The following is a 19,402-nucleotide window of genomic DNA, read 5'->3' on the forward strand; positions in this document are numbered from 1 at the left end:
TTCAACTTGTTGCATGCAAATTAGCCAGAGTAGTTAGCTCAACTAACATATATACCATGGCAGCAATTAATTGTCATCAATGTATCTATGTTTTTGTCACTACTTTTTTTGTTGCAGCTGCTATTGTGTTGGTCCCAACTACATGCACTGCGCAACTCACTTCTGATTTCTATAAGCAGTCCTGCCCTCAGGCATTGCAGATCATCAGATCAGTAGTCAAGCGAGCTATTAACCGGGAGGCACGCATGGGAGCGTCGCTTCTACGCTTGCACTTCCATGACTGCTTTGTCAATGTAGGTTTCATTTTGTGGTTGTGTTCAATATCTTCTTTTTTTGTTATTTCTTGTATACAAACAGAGCCATACTTTTTCTCAAGGTAGCGGGATATCGTCTGTTGTCAGACTGTGAATCTGAAGCATTGATCCTATGAATACTTATTTGAATGAGTGTTACAAAACCAAACACCTTTAGAGTGTGTGTGGTTGAGTTTCACCTCTGTATGGACAAGGAAAAAAGATCACTTGAGATTTGGAAACTGTACAGTTTTTACCTAACAAAAAAGGAGATAGTTGTTTGACATTAATCATCTTGGATTATTTGTATTAATACTTATGTTTAAAAAATCGTGAAGATTTTTAATACTAAGACATATTGATTAGTTTGAATTTTTCCATCTTGGTGACAGGGGTGTGATGGATCAATTTTGCTCGACGATGCGGATAGCTTCACTGGTGAGAAGACGGCTGGTCCAAATCTGAACTCGGTTAGAGGTTTTGATGTGGTTGATGACATTAAAGCAGCCCTCAATAGAGATTGCCATGGCAATGTGGTATCATGTGCAGACATCTTAGCAGTTGCAGCTCGTGACTCGGTTGAGATTGTAAGTGTTAAAAAAAAGCCTTCAATGTCAAAATTGTCTAAAAGGCTTTTTAGCCATTTTATATTTGACATGTTATGTTGTTGGACTCTCAATTTGAACCATGCATTTAAATAATAATACACTTGATCAATCATCCAATTTCATAGCCTGGCACCATAATAACAACTTAGCCTAGTTAAAACTTGGTAAATTAATCCAATTCTTGTGCTTGTGTTTAGTTGGGAGGTCCTTCTTATTCCTATGAAGTACTATTGGGTAGAAGAGATGCAACAACTGCAGTCTTGAATGATGCAAACAGAAATCTTCCTGCTCCATTTTTCGCCTTCTCTCAGCTTCTCTCCAGCTTTCAGTCTCATGGTCTAGACCTGCAAGATCTGATCCTCCTCTCAGGGGGCCACACCATTGGACTAGCTAGGTGCACCACTTTCAGAGCCAGGATTTACAATGACACCAATATAGACCCTGAGTTTGCAGCCTCCTTGCAAAAAGGTTGTCCTGCAAATGGTGGAGACAACAACACTGCGCCAATAGACTCAACTACGACGCATTTTGATACCGTGTACTTCAAGTCTTTGCTGCAGAAAAAAGGTCTCTTCCATTCTGATCAGGAGCTCTTTAAAAGTGATGGCAGTGATAGCGATAATCTGGTGCAGCATTATGCTAATAGCCCCCAGGATTTCAAAGTAGATTTTGGGGCTTCCATGGTCAAGATGGGTAACATAAAGCCTCTCACTGGATCTGATGGTGAGATAAGGCTCAATTGCAGGAAAATCAACTAAGACTTAATATGTGTCTACTCGAAAACAGAGTGAAGCAACATTGAAGAGTTGTTATGTCCACTGTGTTAAACATTCCAAAAATCTAGTTTGAATAATTGCTGAACTCTTTTATTAATATATGTCTATGGTATTTAGTTATTGATCCTAGTTTTGGTGTGTATTTAATTAGCAAATGGCACTCTTTGTCAGCCTACATTTGAACAAACAAACAAAGACTGGCCAAAATAGTTGCTCAAAATCTGAACAAGCTATGCAGTTCTAGTTTTGGTCTTGAAGGCTGATAACAGAACCCAGAAAAGAAAGGATGATAAACTTGAAGGCTAGACAGACTTTGAAATTTTCAAATGAACTGTTCTAGCCATACCAATCAATCTGATTCAACAATTAATTCCATATTATAGATGATTTTCAAAGCCATTAATTACATATCAGAATTGGAGATTACTAAATGCTTTTTGGAAAATATTCAACTGTTACATTACATAACAAGGATTTGAGTTTGACTTTTTAATTTAAATCTTTACTTTAAAAAATCTTTTTTCGGCCTGTGTTTTTTTTTTCTTTTGTCATTTGGTTATTAGAACAATTAGAACAGAGGCTTTGACCTACTTAAAAAGAAAAATCATTACTTGATAGGTGTTTTTTCTTGTGACATATGTACTATGGATCCAACACCAACTTATGGGCATAAAGATTATAGATCCAGTTATTTTGTCATTCTAAACACAGAATTCTCTACTCTTAAATTCTCATAAAGTCAGTCAACTATCTTATTTAGGTTTTTTTTTTTTCTGAATTGTTTTCTGCATAAATAATAAATAGAACTGCAGAGATGTATTATGCAGGCACAATAATCAAATTACTGGTAGAAGCAAAAAAATCAAAGAAAGCAACAAATGCAATGTGGTTTGTATCCATTTTTTGCAATGTTAGGCACTTATCCAAGCAAAGATTTTTCAACAGTGATAGTGAACATCTGCCATTTTGGTATTGATTTAAGCTAACATAATACACTTTTATCAGATTTTGGCCCTTTTCTGATCGAGATTTTGGGGATATAAGACTCAATTGCAGGATAGTAGGGCTGTGTTTGGTGAGCATAAAAAAAAGGCTGTCGTATGATTTTGTAACCTTTTTTGCAGTTCAGTTGTTCTCTGATTTTAAACAAAAAATTTATTTGTGCACAAGGCCACATAATTCTGAACAAGGTAGCAATGTCTTTGTGCAAAATACTTGTATGAATAGCAGAGGTCAATAGTTTATGCTGTCTTCTGACTTACAGATATGAATTTGTAGTTCAGATCAGCTATCTTATTAAATAGTAGTTGTAATTCTACATTTCTGTTTTGAGATTGGCATACAACATAATTATATTTCACACCGATTCTAGTCAAGGCAAGAACTAGGAAAAATTAAAATAAAGAGTTACTTCATCTCATATATCACTTGATTTGTACTGAACTAGATCACTTTCAACGCCTCGGATCAATTTGTTTTGCGACAGTTGGTACGAATTTGACCGCTAGTTCCTGTAAGCGGGCTAAGGTTCCCCATTTTCAACATGGCATTGGCAAAATCTGTATAAAAAGTTCCAGAGCTGTTGCTATAAGTGGTAACCAGAGAGTCTGTTGAACCACCACTGAAAAGTTGCTGATCAGAATGCAAGAGACCCTTGCTATCCACCAAGTTCTTGAAATAAGCGTTATCAAAGAAAACCGGGCTTGTAATATCCAGTGGAGAAAGGTTGTCATCAGTCCCAGAGCTCTGAGTACAGTTTGATTTCAAGAAGGTAGCAAATTCTGAATTGATGTTAGTCTCATTATATATTCTGTCTCGGAACATTTGACACCTGGCTTGACCCATTGTGTGAGATCCTAGTCATAAACATGAATGATTTTCATTAGAGGAGACAGATTATGCAAGTAAGTGAATCAAATATAATTTCTTGGAAGTCAAGTAATTGAAATTTCAAGAAGTACCCAAATACTTTGTTGCTTTTTATGTTATGTACTTACCAGAGAGAGCCACCATTTCTTTGGCACTAAATCCTTTAGTTGAGAACGAAGAGATGAGGTCTTTAAGATCTAGGCTTGGAGATGGGAGTTCAGTATTTGCATCACTTAAACTTGCTGTGGTTGAGTCTCTTCTGCCCAACTGAACTGTCCATGAAGGGCCACCAAACTGCATAAACATAAATTAACATCATCTAACTATACAGCAATTACTTATTCCTTTCAACTTTCATGACTTCCACTCTTTCTTTTAGGCATAAAATGTGACTTACTAAAAGAACTGAATCGCGGGCTGCAACGGCAAGGATATCTGCACACGAAACAACACCGGGGCAGAGACTTTCTAGCTGAGATTTTATAGTATCTATCACTTCGAATCCCCTCAATGATCTTACATTTGGTAAAGCTGTCTTTTCCCCAGTGAAATTTGAAGTGTCGTCTAATAATACAGATGCATCACATCCCTGTTGAAAACCATACGAAAAATTCATCAATATTAATAATGACCAAGAAGGATTTTGTTTGTGATTTATATTTATGTTAATGAACTTAAAGAACACAATAAATTAATCCTTTTGTAATTGTTCATATGCAGGCAAAGCTTCCTAGCTTCTTTCTACAACAAGTATATTTATTACATGAAGTTGCAGCCAAATATGTGTAAATTATAACTACAAAGAACAAAGTTGTGTATGCTGCTCTCTTATTGAGTCATACTGCCACGAAGGGTGCTCTCTCTGGTCATTTCAGCTAGTTCTGGACAACATTTCACACAATTCCTAACATATATGAAATTAAAACACAGTGACAAGTACTAGCTCAATCAAATATAAACTTGCTGGGAAAGGAGGGAGGGTAGGAAAGGACATGCATTAACAAAGCAATCATGGAAATGGAGACGGAGCAAGGACGCCCCCATCCGATGCTCCTTCACCACCGCATTAATAACTGAACTCCGAACGACAGAAAGGGCTCGGGGGCACGTTGTTGCATAATAATCCGAGGACAATTGTGCAGATGCTATCCTAAGCAGCATCAAAAGCACAAAGAAGCAGAATCTGTTATAGTGTGAGATAAAAGCCATTATGCCAAAAAATAGAAGGCAATAAACTTGTTTCACTTTTTTCTCTCTCCAGCGGAATGGAGCTTAAAACATGTATAAATAGAGGATTGCCTTAGTGGATTTTTAACTGTGCGCCAAATTACTATTAATGGTTCTAAGTCAATACTAAAACTTTATCCAAACCTACCAAAATTGTCTAACTAGTAAAAATCAAACATTGAAATTTCCACAGTTTTATAATTCTTTAGTATCTAAAGTACTCTTCAATCCAAACTCCACTTCATAAAAAAAAAGTGGCTGGCCTATCATTGTAATGCAGAGGATGTCTCGCTGAATTTTACTGTGTTACTGTTTGCTACACAGCGTTAAGGGGAGAAAGAGGGAGAACCAAACACAATAGTGATTTGACCATCAGACTACGTTAGATGTTATGTTACATGTGTGAACATGTTTTTCATGGAGGAATCAAATTTAGTCAAACCAACAAAAGGTAAATTGCAACTTGCTTATGTTATTTTACTACCACCTTTGCATGAACCTGGTTGAAATTGGAAAAAAATGTTTTTGCAATTGCCCCAAACTTTAGAATCTTCCAACGTCTGTAGAACACAAATTCCATAAAGCGCTTTAGAAAGGTAAGCAAAGTCTAAATGCCCCAAACTTGTTATATACGAATTTAGTGGGTGTCTGGAGGATTAAATTCAAAGCTTTCGTTTTGTCCTTTGAAAATGGCTATTTCATGTTTGACAATTCCATATAAGCTAAAGTAAAATCATGAAAGGAAATGAGATAATATGACTCAGTGGACCTAATACTACATTTAATATATGACTCGTTTGGGAGTGATTCTAGATATGCCAGAATCACTTTAGCAGAGAACCACTTCTCATGTGCTTCTTTATCTAAACATTTTAAGTGATTTTAAGTGATTCTTGGCAGAAGCACCTCCTATGTGCTTCTCTATAAAATCACTTAAAACTACTTAAAAGTGATTATTTGGTTTATCCAAAATCACTCTCAAACGAGCCCATAATTGCCACCTTCTAGTACCCCTTTTGTCTTTGGCCATGATTTTCCTCAAAATCCCCCAAGTTTTTTTTTTCACAATGCAATATTCTAACTACTGTTATGTACGAGGAAGATTCGAACTCGAGTGAAAGAGGGTGTGCACATTAACCTAACTAATTGACCTAACTCAAATCTGTCTCAACATCAAACCCCCATGTTGATAGGATCGTCAATGTCAGAAGATTACTTCCCCAGGTGGACCCAGAAATTTTTAAGCGGAGATACAATATTGACTAAGTATGAAAAATTGTTTTTCGGAATAATCATTTTCTCAAAATAATTTTTGGCGGCTTTTATTCCTTATACATCAAATAAGAAAACTTGATTTTATGAGATTTTAGTATGAAGTATATATTGACTTAATGAGCCATTATTTTTAGCCTAAATCGTATTTTGCACTAAAACTGAATTTTCATATTTTGATTTGGTGGGAATTTGATTTTCTAGTATTGTTATTTGAATCCAAATAAGGGGTACTTCCTTATTTACATTGTAAATTTAAGTAAATGGAGTAATATAAAAATAAATAAAAGTAAAAGGACAAAGGCATTTACTTAAATGTTGAAAATGAAAATAAGGTAATCTGTACACCAGTTGAGCAAATGGGCAATTTGAAGCACCTACAATGGTTTTTCCGACGAGGAGAGGTGCAACTGCATCTCCTTGCGCCTTAGTAAGTCCGCCCCTACTAGCAAGTACAACTCAGGTGACAGTAAATATTCCAAGATTTTCATGTCCTGGTTGGTCAGCATTTTCGCTACGAATTATTGACAAAAGGGTTATGTAAGAGTATTGAAGACGCTAATTAGCTTAATTTGCTGAGATTGATTGACTGGACATCCCACAGTTCTGCAGCAACTGGCGCGATCAGAGTTGAAGGATGAAACATGGCCTTAGCATGCAACGTTTTGTGTCAAGCCGGTGCAGAGTAACTATTAAATTCCAAAACAGCAGTGAGCTTCCCTGATACATAAAACATTTACTCAGTCGATAACTTCCTCGTATAACAAAAATAAAAAGATAATACAAATCTTATTTTGCAGCTACCCAGACTTTCATAATTTCATGTTGGATTGACAACTTGTCTATAATCACATTATAAATTCTCTCATTTGCTCTCTATCATGGAAACAAGATGGTGAACAAAAATGAGCCAATCAGGCAGAGGCCTATTCCCCATTGCGGCTTCTCAGAATACGAAGTTTTCCTCCTCTGCGCCAATAGTTTGTAATCTATCTCCCATCTCCCGGAGAGAAGCTGCCGTAGAATCATTAATGTCCAGCAGATACTGCAAGCGCAATAATTTCTCTGGTGCTGGGTCACTTTTCAGGTATATAGCAAACAGATCGGCTAGCTCCTCTGGCACATCCCATGAAAGTGGCTTGGCAGGTACAGCTTTGTCACAAGCCAGCAAGTCATTAAGAGAAGAAACCTGCAAACAGAAGCAAGGCATCAGATTTTTCCGTGCAAATCAGTCAATTCTTACCAGCCCATTTCCAAAGTATCCACCAACCAAAATTAGCACTCAGCACTTGCAGGACTAAAATAATAACAGATAAACAAAATCCATACCACTCCTTGACGATTTCTCTGCCTCAAAAGTGACACAGCTTGAATCAGTGAGTTTGATAATCTGCTCCGTGCAAGCTCTTGAACAACATTCTTAGCCTTCTCAGCATTAATATTGAGATCTAACGGGATTTTCTCATAGACTTCCTCCTCATCAAACTCTCCAGTGCCCGATGAGAATATCTCGTCTACAGTTTTTTTAAACAGGCTCTCTCGCAAGGTTTCAGATATCATGCTGTCTAAATCAACACTTGATTCTTTAAGTTCTCTTATCTGCTTAATATTGAGCCTCCCCTGACCAATAGCGGTTTCAATGGCAGCTGCCATTTTTGTAGTTGTTATATTCTTTATTATCTTTTGCACATATTGCGGAGGTAACCCAACTTGCTTCTGCAACTCATTAAGTTGCTCTACCCTGGCTTTTGTCAATTGTCCATCAGCTAAAATCACCTCAGCCTGTTGCCTGAAAGCTTGTTCGGCCAGGCTTCTGTGTACTTCCACTATCTCCGTAGTGCTCAAACCCAATATCCCCCCAAGCTGATTTAGTAGCACATACTCTGAATCATCCTTCTTTGTAGTTATCTGAGCACCAAATGGAATCCTCTTCACTTCACCAGTTATACAAAAGAGTAAGTATGTTTTGTAGAGGTCAGTCCTCTCTCTTTCCTGAAGGTCATCTTTAAGTGTTATCTCAGTCTGGCCAGGCTTCCCCAACTTTGCAGCAAGTTCCTTGTCGGGTCTTATCTTTCTAAGTGTCTGAATAGATTCCCATTCCTCATCCTCTAGAACCTCTATTTCTTGCTCCTTTATTGGCTCTTCTGTGGAGGTATCATCAGATGATTCCCCTTTTATGTCTGCCACCAATTCAGTCACAACTAATGTGTTGAAAGCTATCATTTTTTTAAGTTCTTTTGCAGCCTCAGTACGGCTCCCAACTGACCGTGCTCGTTTTACGTAGTTAATAAAAATCTTTCGGACCTGCATGATAGTAAAAGTACGCAAAGAAGAAAAGAAGACATTAAATTCGAATTCACAAACTTCACATCAAAAGAAGCAATCAAAGTGGATACTCACTGCCTTGCCGGCTATAGACATGGCAGCTTCCCTAGACAATCGCAAACCATGAGCTGCCTTTCTCACAGCTTGTTTTACATCAGCGTCGTAACCATCAACACCAGATGCAATTGCTTCCTTCACAACCTGGACAGAAACCAATACAAATCAGTATAAAGCTTGTTTCACAATAGCAGACTGCTTTTCAACATATTAAAGCATCTAAAAACTTCATGACTAACGGATCCACTCATAGGAAGGCTGAGCTAAGGTGCAACTAAAACTAAGAAACAAATCTTCAGGGTAAGTGTACACATGCAGATGAAGGGTCTTGGGGAAAATAGTACTGTCCCATGATAACCATGGATCTCAGATAAGATAACAGACAGAGGAATTAAAAGAAGAAATGCACTGACCTTTTCAAACAAACTGCCACAGATATCTGAATGGGCAGCTTCAACAGTCTGCTGAGGTATACAAAGCATCACCCGTAGCCTCAACAATGCAGCAACATCCTCCTCGTTCAGCTCGCCATCAGCAACACAAAGCTGAAGCTTTTGCCGGTAAATTTCTTAAACAAGAAAAGCAAGTCAGATTCTAAGAGGACCAAACAGACTATCCATTATAGCACTAAGGTAGTGTTTGGTTCATTGGAATGAACTAAGGCATGGAACAGATATTCCTAAATGCACGTTTGACTGTCTTGATTGACCAAAAAATGGAAATTGCCTTTCCTATGGAATGTCCATTCCCCTAAACTGATGGATAATGCCAATTATATTCTCATTTTGATTCCATTTCATTTCAATCTTGATTTCTTTCCATTCTAATGTTCAAACCAGCAAGTCAGCAACTAAAACACTAGCCAATACCAAATATCAGAGAATCAAATGTATAACTAAAATCGGATGCCAATTATTGCATAAACATTATTAAATAAAAACTGACTGAAGATAGCGAGTATCCACAGTGGATATTCAAAAATAAGCTGTGCATATGACAAGCATTACAACTTCCATTACCTTCATGAATCTGACTTGCTCTCTCTGGATCAAAGTGCAGCTCTTCACAGATATTTTGAAGGAAGGCTGCTTTGCTATCTGCTGCTTCTAACTCACCCGCACTAACAGCCTGTGAAAGACGTTTACGGTATACCTTCGAAGTAACATCAAGCACAATGGATTCTGCCTCTCGTTTGCCTAAACCAAATATATTCCTTAACTGATTCAAGGCGGAAAGCTACACAGGCAAAAGTTAATTATGAATAACAATAGAAGAAATGGCGGCAGCAGCAGTGGTAGCAGTTGTTAATGCAGTTCATAAAGGGAAAAGTATGCACACAAGCCTTTGTTTACCTTATTCTCTTCCAAGCGACCTGTGGATAAAGAATCCGTAACATATGCTCTGAAAAGGAGCTTCAAGTCGTCAATCTTTCTATCGCCATAATACTCTCCGCCTAATTCAGAGATACAAGTAAGCACAGCAGGGTGTACAAAACTGAGCGATTAGAAACAGACAAGCAAGAAACCAGTGCAGATTCTTACCAAGTAAAGAAATTGGCCCAACCCCAGGTGCAAAGCGAGCTGCATCTGGCTGGTTCTTTAGTGAGATGAGCAAACTATTGAATGCTAGCATCTTCTCAAGCTCTTCCACAACATGCGTGACTCCCCTACTAAAAAGCTAAATTTGTTAGATGCTACTAGTGTTACAATTTTGAACAACCATTTAATGTTACTGGAGCCAAAAAAATCTTTAACAGAACTCAAAAAGAATAAAATATCTTTCTACATTCATATTGTGCAGGAACATAATCTCTCTGACTAGTTCATACAGAAAAGGAAAAGGAATCATACACAACTAAATCCTAGCTAAATTTAGACAATAGCAGCTTAAGTTTTACGACAAATAAACATAGTAATCAGCTGCAGTTATTTACGGATAGTGAACATACGCTGCCCTTGTTCTGGATTTGATTATACTAAGTGCTGCTGAAATATTTGCCTCGACTAATTTTCTTGCGTGTTCCTTGAACAAGTCCTCTGCATACTGCATCAAAAAGAATTATCCACATTGAGAAACAACTATAAGAAAACTGCTGCAGGTCTAGCAAACACATTGCAAAGAAGGTACCTCATCAGAAAGCCGATACGCGTGTTGTGCTTCTTTAAGCCTAACGAGCTGCTCCGCATCAATATCTGACAATATTATACTTAACTTTGTCAGAAATTAAAGCATAAACTGAGTAAGAGCGTTACAATCTTGTATAACCAAACTGCTAAAATCATCTATTGAAATTCTCTTTTGAAAAATTACTTGAAAAGAGAGACTTTGAGCAAGTAACATCATATGTTAACCCTGCAACTCCCTTTGAGATAATTAACAAATTGTAGAGTCTTAAAATGGGCCATCAAACTAATAAATGCCAACAGTAAGGATGTCGTCGTTTAAGAAATACAGATTTAGAATATAACAAATAATCAAACAAGCGCATGACAATTCCCTACAAGAGGTCAAATTTAAACACAAATTTCAATTGCTCAGGGTTTATATCCTGCTTCTAACTGGGTAGTGAATGATAAAGGCCTTAATGGATGATGTGGTTACCTCTGCCAACTGATTTTAGCTTGGAAGCATATAAACGCTGGGCATTATCACGGATAGCCAGCTCCACCTACCAGCAAAAGAGAATCGTGAATCATGCAGCCAAAAAAAAAACAATGAACACTGAATTATGATATCATGTGAATTTGACCAAATTAAGTTTAGACCACGATAAATTAACTATTAAGATGGGAAGAACAATGACTCCAGGTATACAGCACAAAGTATGAACATATTAACAGTCACAGCAATTGCAAACTAGGATACCTGGGAATCGGTGATCTTGAAAACACGCTTCCAAGGTAAGAGGAAAGACGAAGCATCTCCGAACACAAGAGTTGAAACATATATCAGCTTCTGAAATGCCTGCACTGGAGACTCACTAACAATGGTCAAAGCCCTGAACCTCAATTATTCAAAAAAAGTGCAACAAGCTCAAAGTTTCAAGCAGAAAAGACCTACCCGACGCTGCTCTAGATCACCCTCACGGTCAGTCTCAAGCCTCTGTCTGAAAATTCGCCTACCAATCTGAAACCAAAAATTGCTAACAAGCTTGAGGTGGAGAAAGAAGTAGATACATTTGCTTTCACAAACAGATAAGTAAATAAAGACCCACCTCCATATGCATTGAAGCTGCTTCAGGATCATCAACGCCCAGAGAGTTTTTGAAGCTCACGATTGTCTCAACTTCGTCACCTTTAAGTTCTTCGGCTCCAGGAGGAAGAACAGAAGTGACAAAACGACAGTACAAATCACAGAGCTCGGCATTAAAAGCCTCGTCTTGCTTGCTCACACCATATCTGCAAAATTAACAAATTTTAAAATTCAATTCAATTAAACTCGCTGTAAATTGAAAAACCCCGTTGAGAATTTTGCTACTTGATTCTCACTTTCTTGCAATGCCTTCTATGTCCTCCTTCTTAACAGCCTTGGGATCGTCGACCCCAGCTACGTAATTGTGCAAATCGATGGCGGCGACTTCAGGAGCACAAGAGTTCAAAGCGTAAGCGGCAGCCCCACCGGCGGCTCCGAGCACTGCTGCACCGCCAAACGCTGCGTTTTGCGACTTGCTTAACCGGAGACCCAACCCGTAACCCGCAGCCACAGCACCGGCGATGACAATTGCCGAGGTCGCCAAACGGAGAGGCGGCGACAGCTTCTCGACGACGGGCTGGATGCCCGTGAGCTCTCTCTTGCCTCCGAATACATCGGGAGGCGGCGTTGACGTGGCGCCGGTTGATTGGTCCGAGGGGGTGGCTGAGTTTCGGGGAAATGAGACTCTGAAACGGCGTCGTCTGGTCTGTCCGGAGGTTGCGGCGGGGAGAGAAATGGGGTTGAGGAACGGCGAGTGGAGAACGGAACGCTGCGGTGTGAGGGTGGAGGGATTCATGGGTCCCTCTGTGATGGGGTAAAGGGGGACGACGTCGTTTACGGGGAGGGTGTGAGACTGGAGTGTGGATTTTCTAGGGTTTGGAATCGGAGGGTTATATAGGGTTTAACGGAAACCAGTGATGGAAGAAGATAACAGGGCGAAAGTGAAGATAGAGAGCCGAGGAAGAAGACAAAACGAAACAAATTATAGCTCTGCTACCGTGATCTACAACGTTAGGGTGTTTTGGGGTACCATGGGCTTTTAGCTGTGGACTTTACGCTAATTCTGAATGGGCTAAAAGTGTTGTTATGTTGAGGGCTTTTTCTGAAAGGGGCTATAGGTGGGCAAAATCCCACCCCTTCGAATTGGTCAAACGTTTAAACCGGCCAAACCAAAATAAACCAAGTGCTTTTGTTCGAACTTCAAATCGGACTAAAATAATTTTGATTTGGTTGAAATAAGAGTAGGCTCATAGTTAGGGTTCGAGACTTCAAAACGGTTTTGAAAAAAGTTAGGAAGTCAGGTTTTTTGGTTTGAGACTCGAATTTTGTGTTTGGAGGCTAAAATCAATTTTAGAAATACTAAAATAGGTTTTACAATATTTTTGGGTACTTAAAAGAATTTTCCAGAATTTTTAAACAACATAAACTATTTTTAAAATAGTTTTGGAAATTAAAAATAGTTTAGGAAATTAAAAATAGTTTTTCAAGTCCATAAAAATATTTAAAATAATTAAATACTATTTATTAAGTAATTTCTGAAATTAATGAAAATATTTCAATACTAATTATGCACTAAATAAATAATAATTAAAGGAATTAAATAATGTTAAGATATTACTTAATTAAAAATATTAAACTAAACAAACTAATCTGTACGAAAATATTTTTTTTAAAGTTCACAAAATAATTTAAAATAATTGATTACTATATACTGCGTAATTTATTAAATTAATTAAAAGATTTAAATACTAATTATTAACTAATTAAATTATAATTAGTAATTAAATTAATTAAATAAGACTAAGGTATTTTTAATTACACATATTAAACTTAAAAAACTATTTTTTATTAAATATAATATAATATAATATAATATATCAATATTCGAATATATTTAAAAAGTATAGGGGGTGATTGTACTATTTAAATATATAGTCCCGATCTCTTGGACCACAGGAGTCCAAGAGATTGTGGTCACCCACCGTGGGATATTAATCCAATGGTTCAAAAAGGTTTTTTTAAAATGAGTGCAAGAGTGAGTGAACCGTTGAATTTACATCCAACGGTGAGTGACCACAAATCTCTTGAACCCCTGTAGTCCAAGAGATCAGGACTGTTTAAATATATTACTCTTTAAAATAGTAACAAATTAGCAAGCCCAACTAACTAGGATTAAGTCCGGTTATGTCGTACATTGATATCAAAACCCTAATCGTAAAATATTGTATCAAGTTACATGAGTATCAAACCCTAATTGAGTCATAAGTGCCCTAGAGTCGACTTATGGTTAGGGTTTGATGCTTGAGAATTGTTTTGGAACAAGTTTGGAGGTTAGGTTTTTTTGGTTCAAGACTTGGATTCGGGTTTGGAGACTAAAATCATTTTTTGGAATACTAAAATAGTTTTTACAATATTTGTGGGTATTTAAAAGAATTTACAGGATTTTTAAATAATAGAAACTATTTAAAAATACTTTTGGAAATTAAAAATAGTTTTTCAAGTCCATAAAAGAGTTTTAAAGAATTAAATATTATTTCTTAAGTAATTTCTTAAATTAATTAGAATATTTAAATAATTATTATTCACTAAACAAAATAATTACAAACTAATTACTAATTAAAGTAATTAAATAAGGCTAAGATATTACTTAAATACAAATATTAAACTAAACAAACTAATTTGTACAAAATTTTAAAAATATAAATTCCACAAAATAATTAAAATAATTAAATACTATATATTGAGTAATTTATTAAAATAATTTAAATATTTAAATACTAATTATTCACTAAATAAATCAGAATTGAAGTATAATTAGTGAATAAAGTAATTAAATAAGGCTAATTTATTTCTTAATTTCAAATATTAAACTTTAAAAACTCATTTTGTTTTTATATAAATAAAAATAAAATATGCATATTTGAATAAATAAAAATAAATAATTGAATATATTTAAATCGTATAGCCGCGTAGCTGCACGTTTTAAATATTAATATTCAAAAAGTATAGCAGTCCGACTATACGCTTAAAATATATTCGAATAGTCAAATAATATAGGCGCGCGGCTGTACTCTTTAAATATATTCAAATTTTTTATTTATTATTTATTATTAATCTCTTATAGTTATGCTTAATCGATTAATTTTATGTAAATATTAAACTGTCACATTGTCATATAGTGTTACTAATCTACTCATATTATAACAAATGTACTTATTTATTAAAATCGTGCATATCAATTATACATCGATTAATAACATCGAATGGTAGTAGTACTCAAAAAAATTCTATGCTTCATCTTACACATTGATATCAGTTACTTGATTCAAAAACCAAAATTCATAACCCAATTCGTTCTCTATCTTTAGCGGTAAATTTTTTTCTCAATTATTATTATTAATTTACGATATAAAGTTTTTGTTGATGTGTGTAGTGCAAACGATAATCGAATATCATGCAATCCTAATTATTCATGTAACATGATTAAAATAAATAATATCTAACTTCTGTTTTTAATACAAACGATTATCTAAACAACAAAAGGAGGAATGTTTCTCTCTCACACACTATTAGCTTCCAACAAGATGTTATAAGGGTTCGAACTTAAGACTATTAACTTGCAAATCAATGTCATTTTTCATTAAGCTAGACCTTATCGATATATCTAACTCATTTTATTAATGCAACCCAAACATATATAAATTATCTATATATATAAAGCAAAAGGCAGAGAATGGTGAAACATTCAAAATACCAGAAAATGCCCTTGGTTAATGCAAACATTAAGAATTCAAATTATTAATTAAATGAGGATAATATGGTAAATTCACACTTTCTCATATTTAAAAAAATTAAAAGAAAAAGAAAAAGCAGATAATGGATCCTATTTTGATGGAACACAAATATCCATTATCTTTTTTAATTCTAAAATAAATTTAAATTTTTTTTAAAAAAAACCTCTCGCATGCGCGAAAGCGCGTACAGAAAGGCTAGTATAAATTAAGTTAATTTTTATTTTCTTTTTCGTCAAAGTTAGGAAGAAAAGAGTAGCCACGAAAGCCTTTTGTACTAGACTATACCGATTGACATAAGTTAAATTGACGAGGACAAAATAAATAAAAAACTCAAATTTAGCACAAAAATTTGCAGGTCCCAGAAGATTAGTACAAAATTCTGTACACCCACGAGTCACAAATAGTAGGAAGCCGTGGCCTGCTCTCCAAATTTCAAACATGGCTATCTCTTCTCTGCGACTCCCGTTCTCGCTGTGGCTTCCAAGGCTCCCAATTCAGAGCTTCCGTTTCTCAAAACCAATTTTACCCCTTAGATTGAACCTTATTTACTGCTCCTCCTCCATCTCCTCTACTGCTCAACAAACCTCAACCCACCTTGAGAAATGGCAATCCGTTCGAAAGAAGAAAGTGGTTCTCCGGGTCGGGTACGTCGGCTCCGATTACCGAGGTCCGTTTCAAATCTCACGATTTCTGTTGTTAATTTATTACATTAAAGTTCGATACTTTCATTGTGTTTTCCCTTTTTATATGCAAAGTTCAATATTTTATAGTTCTCTTATGTATTTGCTTTCAGGCTTGCAAATGCAACGAGACGAACATTCGTTATCTAGTAAGTTTCTTCATCCTTGCCCATGGAAAATTTTATTTTAGCTTGAAAATAACGAAAATTATTTATTTATTTATTGATTTTTATAAATTACTGATAGAGCAGATAAACCCCACAAATTTTGGATGAACTAGTGATGTTAAAAGACCATGCCATAAGAAATTGAACATTGAGTCATTGACATGTAACAGACATATTTGAATCAGCTTAGCATGCGTGGATGGGATATAGCTAAAAAGCATATTACAATTTTGAAATGTAGCTATTGAAAAAGAACTGGAAACAGCCATATTCAATGCCGGCGGTATCCGCGATAGTAATCTCGGGAACCTTAACAAGATTGCGTGGGCCAGAAGTAGCCGAACAGATAAAGGAGTAATGAAACTGACTTATAATGATTTCTGTTTGTTTGTTGCAACCTTATTGTTTGCTGCTGCATTCTATGAGGATGTTGGTTTTTGATATTTGTTGTGATGAAATTTATATTGTAGGTTCACTCATTAGCGACGATGATATCATTTAAAATGGAAATCCCTGAGAAAGCATGGGATGGAGACCCTTATGGCATTGCCCTTGTGAATCACATTAACTATTATCTTCCTCATAATATCAAAGTTTTTAGCATTTTGCCTGCGCAGAGGTGAGATAATTTGTTATTCACCTTTCTAATATAAATTGTAGAATACCATCAATAGGTATGAAATGAGTGAGAGATTTTGGTATTTAGACAGTGGAGTCACGACATGTTTTCCCTTGTTAGTGTGATAGTTGCAATTTGCAGACATTAGTTTAACCTAGATTTTCCTGAGATATCCCTTCTTGTTGTAATGACATGCACTTGCTTTTTCTCTACAAGTTTATTTATGGTAGTCAATTTGATTTCTTGTTTTTTTAGGAGCTTTGATCCTAGAAAGGAGTGTAATCTCCGCATGTATTCATACCTCCTTCCTGCTGATGTTATTGGAATCAAAAGCCACTTCAGCTCAGCAGAAATTGATTATCACATCTCAGACTTCAATAGTATACTAAATTGTTTCGAGGTGTGGTGTTTTTGTCTTCAAATTCATTTCCTTTATACCATTGTGATTCCTTCCAGCATCTAATTTAGTCGCTGTCTTGAGAAAAAAATTATTGAGTTGAACAGTCTGTGTCTGTCAATGCACTCTGCAGGGAGAACATCCTTTTCATAATTATACCATACGATCTAAATACAGGAGGAAGCTTCCTGTAAAAAAATCACGTAGACATGGAAGTGTGTCAATAACAGGGAGATCAACTGGAGAGGCATCAGCATCTGAGTCTGAGGAAAGTGATGTGGATGAAAATTTTGATGGAACAAATACACCAGAATCAGATGCCGAGGTACTGAACCAAAATTCTTCACCGTCTAGCAATAGTGAGGGGAACTTACGCAATGCTTGCGAGAAGCAGGGAGATGGTGGCAACGATCAAAGTGCTGGTTCAGTCATCCGTGCAAGATGGTTATATGAACCAGATGAAAGAGATAGAATAAGTGCTTCTCATTTCAGAAAGATTTTTCTCTGTTCTTGTGGGAAGCTAGAGAAATCGCTTGGACATGATTATGTTGAGCTTTCCATTTCGGGAGAGTCTTTCATGTTACATCAAGTAAGTCATTTTAATGTGACCCTGAAAATTCTTTAACACATGCATACACATGGTACAACAACCTTTCTAGTTCCTCTCGTCTGTATTTCAGATTTCACCTAAATAACTTAAGCTTCTTCTTCCTGTCATTTGGCTGCTTCTTACTTGGAGAACTAATTCAATAACAATAATCTTTATGTGCTTACCAGATTCGCAAAATGGTTGGAACTGCTGTGGCCATAAAGCGCAAGTTACTCCCAAGAGATATTTTGACATTATCACTGGCCATGTTCTCACGGATAATCCTACCACTTGCCCCATCTGAAGTTTTGTTTTTAAGAGGAAACAGATTTTCAATCAGAGGACGACCTGGAAATGTAACAAGGCCTGAAATGATGGCAATGGTTGAATCAGGAGAAATTATTAAGGCAGTTGACGAGTTCTACACATCTGTTATGTTGCCTGAAGTTTCAAAGTTCTTAGAACCTTCAGGATATCCTTGGAAAGAATGGGTTGAAAACTTAGATAGAAACACAGGCATTCCTGATGCAGAATTGGATGAAGTCAGGAATGCTTGGAAAGTGTGGAAAGAAAAGTTTGACAGTGTTGCACCAGTCCTAAACCAATGAGACAAGGTAGATGCTGATGATTGCACTGGATATTTTTTTCATGGCATGGTTACCAACTTATTTGTCCGTTGAAAATACTCCGAGGTAATACAAGCTCAAATGGGAGAGGTGAGACTGATAGCTTTCTTTAGTTTATGTTCTCTTGGGTGCCTTAACAAAATGAATATAATAAGGCTAGCGTGTGCAAAAAGTTAATTGATTGCTGGCTTTAATGTCTGTCATGAACATACTTTTACGGGCTTCAATGTTTTTGAAGGTATAATATGGTGAGATATCTTACACTCTAGATAGGGACTTGATAAGATGCTCTAAGGATTTAGGGAATGGATATGCAGAGTTGCAGGCCAAATTTCTAGTCAACTCAGTATCAAAGCATAATTCAATATTAAAATACAAAACCCCAAAAAGTTTTCACGAGCAGAATTTAGAAACGGAGATATTGATAGAAGCTTATATTTTTGTGCACTGTGGCTGTATGCAGGTGTAAAGGACTGTAAATTCCATCCAAGGAAGCCCCGGTTATTCACTGCTGGTGCTGACTTTTTAGGTGGATCTTCAGGTGTTGATCAGACTTTATTTCCATGGGGAGAGAAGAAAGGAAACCAAACTGCCTTTAGTAGGTCATACTGCACATTTATGGATCTCATTAGTTGGGTCTGGATTTCCTGTGCTTTAAAATATGTTTTTGAGTTGTTGAATTTTTGTACGTCTCATCTGCTCACAACTGTTTCTTTCATAATTTTGACATTATACAACTAATCTGTTTTTTCTTTCTTTTTTGGGTCAAAACAACTAATCTGTTTACCTTTCTATTTGATGCATATTTCGTTTGTGATTTATAGAACATAATACTTTAAATGTTGTTATTCTTCCAGAGCTTATGGTGTTTGATTAGCAATTAAAGTTGAAGGTAGTTCAGTTGGGTTTCA

At 36.2% G+C, this 19,402-nt stretch overlaps 4 protein-coding genes across 7 annotated transcripts; 2 read left to right on the forward strand and 2 right to left on the reverse strand.

The window, feature by feature from the left end:
• Window positions 38-1,758, forward strand: LOC18773331 (peroxidase P7). The gene is made up of 3 exons (XM_007206487.2): window positions 38-293; window positions 686-880; window positions 1,099-1,758. The coding sequence occupies exons 1-3, from the start codon at window positions 57-59 to the stop codon at window positions 1,657-1,659; spliced, it is 993 nt and encodes a 330-aa protein (XP_007206549.2). The 5' UTR covers window positions 38-56; the 3' UTR covers window positions 1,660-1,758.
• On the reverse strand, window positions 2,949-4,794 carry LOC18771961 (cationic peroxidase 1). The gene is made up of 4 exons (XM_007206354.2): window positions 4,543-4,794; window positions 3,944-4,135; window positions 3,675-3,840; window positions 2,949-3,533 (listed from the first exon to the last, which is right to left on the reverse strand). Exons 1-4 carry the CDS (start codon window positions 4,753-4,755, stop codon window positions 3,145-3,147), a joined length of 960 nt encoding a protein of 319 aa, XP_007206416.2. The 5' UTR covers window positions 4,756-4,794; the 3' UTR covers window positions 2,949-3,144.
• Window positions 6,709-12,617, reverse strand: LOC18774274 (protein TIC110, chloroplastic). Of its 2 annotated transcripts, XR_002272024.1 has the most exons (15): window positions 11,916-12,617; window positions 11,642-11,825; window positions 11,488-11,553; window positions 11,293-11,391; window positions 11,029-11,095; window positions 10,555-10,619; window positions 10,376-10,470; window positions 9,969-10,096; window positions 9,780-9,880; window positions 9,447-9,663; window positions 8,841-8,995; window positions 8,446-8,571; window positions 7,375-8,349; window positions 6,850-7,234; window positions 6,709-6,765 (listed from the first exon to the last, which is right to left on the reverse strand). XR_002272024.1 is itself a non-coding variant. In XM_007204898.2 (14 exons), exons 1-14 carry the CDS (start codon window positions 12,413-12,415, stop codon window positions 6,992-6,994), a joined length of 3,021 nt encoding a protein of 1,006 aa, XP_007204960.1. In that variant the 5' UTR covers window positions 12,416-12,617; the 3' UTR covers window positions 6,709-6,991. The 2 variants fall into 2 exon arrangements, 1 of the variants encoding a protein (XP_007204960.1); XM_007204898.2 differs by having other exon boundaries at window positions 6,709-7,234.
• LOC18774832 (putative tRNA pseudouridine synthase) lies at window positions 15,758-19,402 on the forward strand. 3 transcript variants are annotated; one of them, XR_002272352.1, is made up of 8 exons: window positions 15,758-16,080; window positions 16,207-16,242; window positions 16,502-16,614; window positions 16,731-16,879; window positions 17,135-17,279; window positions 17,410-17,865; window positions 18,054-18,557; window positions 18,955-19,402. XR_002272352.1 is itself a non-coding variant. In XM_007207314.2 (8 exons), exons 1-7 carry the CDS (start codon window positions 15,852-15,854, stop codon window positions 18,471-18,473), a joined length of 1,548 nt encoding a protein of 515 aa, XP_007207376.1. In that variant the 5' UTR covers window positions 15,758-15,851; the 3' UTR covers window positions 18,474-18,479; window positions 18,955-19,402. The 3 variants fall into 3 exon arrangements, 1 of the variants encoding a protein (XP_007207376.1); XM_007207314.2 differs by having other exon boundaries at window positions 18,054-18,479; XR_002272351.1 differs by having other exon boundaries at window positions 15,759-16,080; window positions 18,054-18,581.

The sequence above is a fragment of the Prunus persica genome, chromosome G6 (genome assembly GCF_000346465.2).
Source record: "Prunus persica cultivar Lovell chromosome G6, Prunus_persica_NCBIv2, whole genome shotgun sequence".
Taxonomy (NCBI): Eukaryota; Viridiplantae; Streptophyta; class Magnoliopsida; order Rosales; family Rosaceae; genus Prunus; species Prunus persica.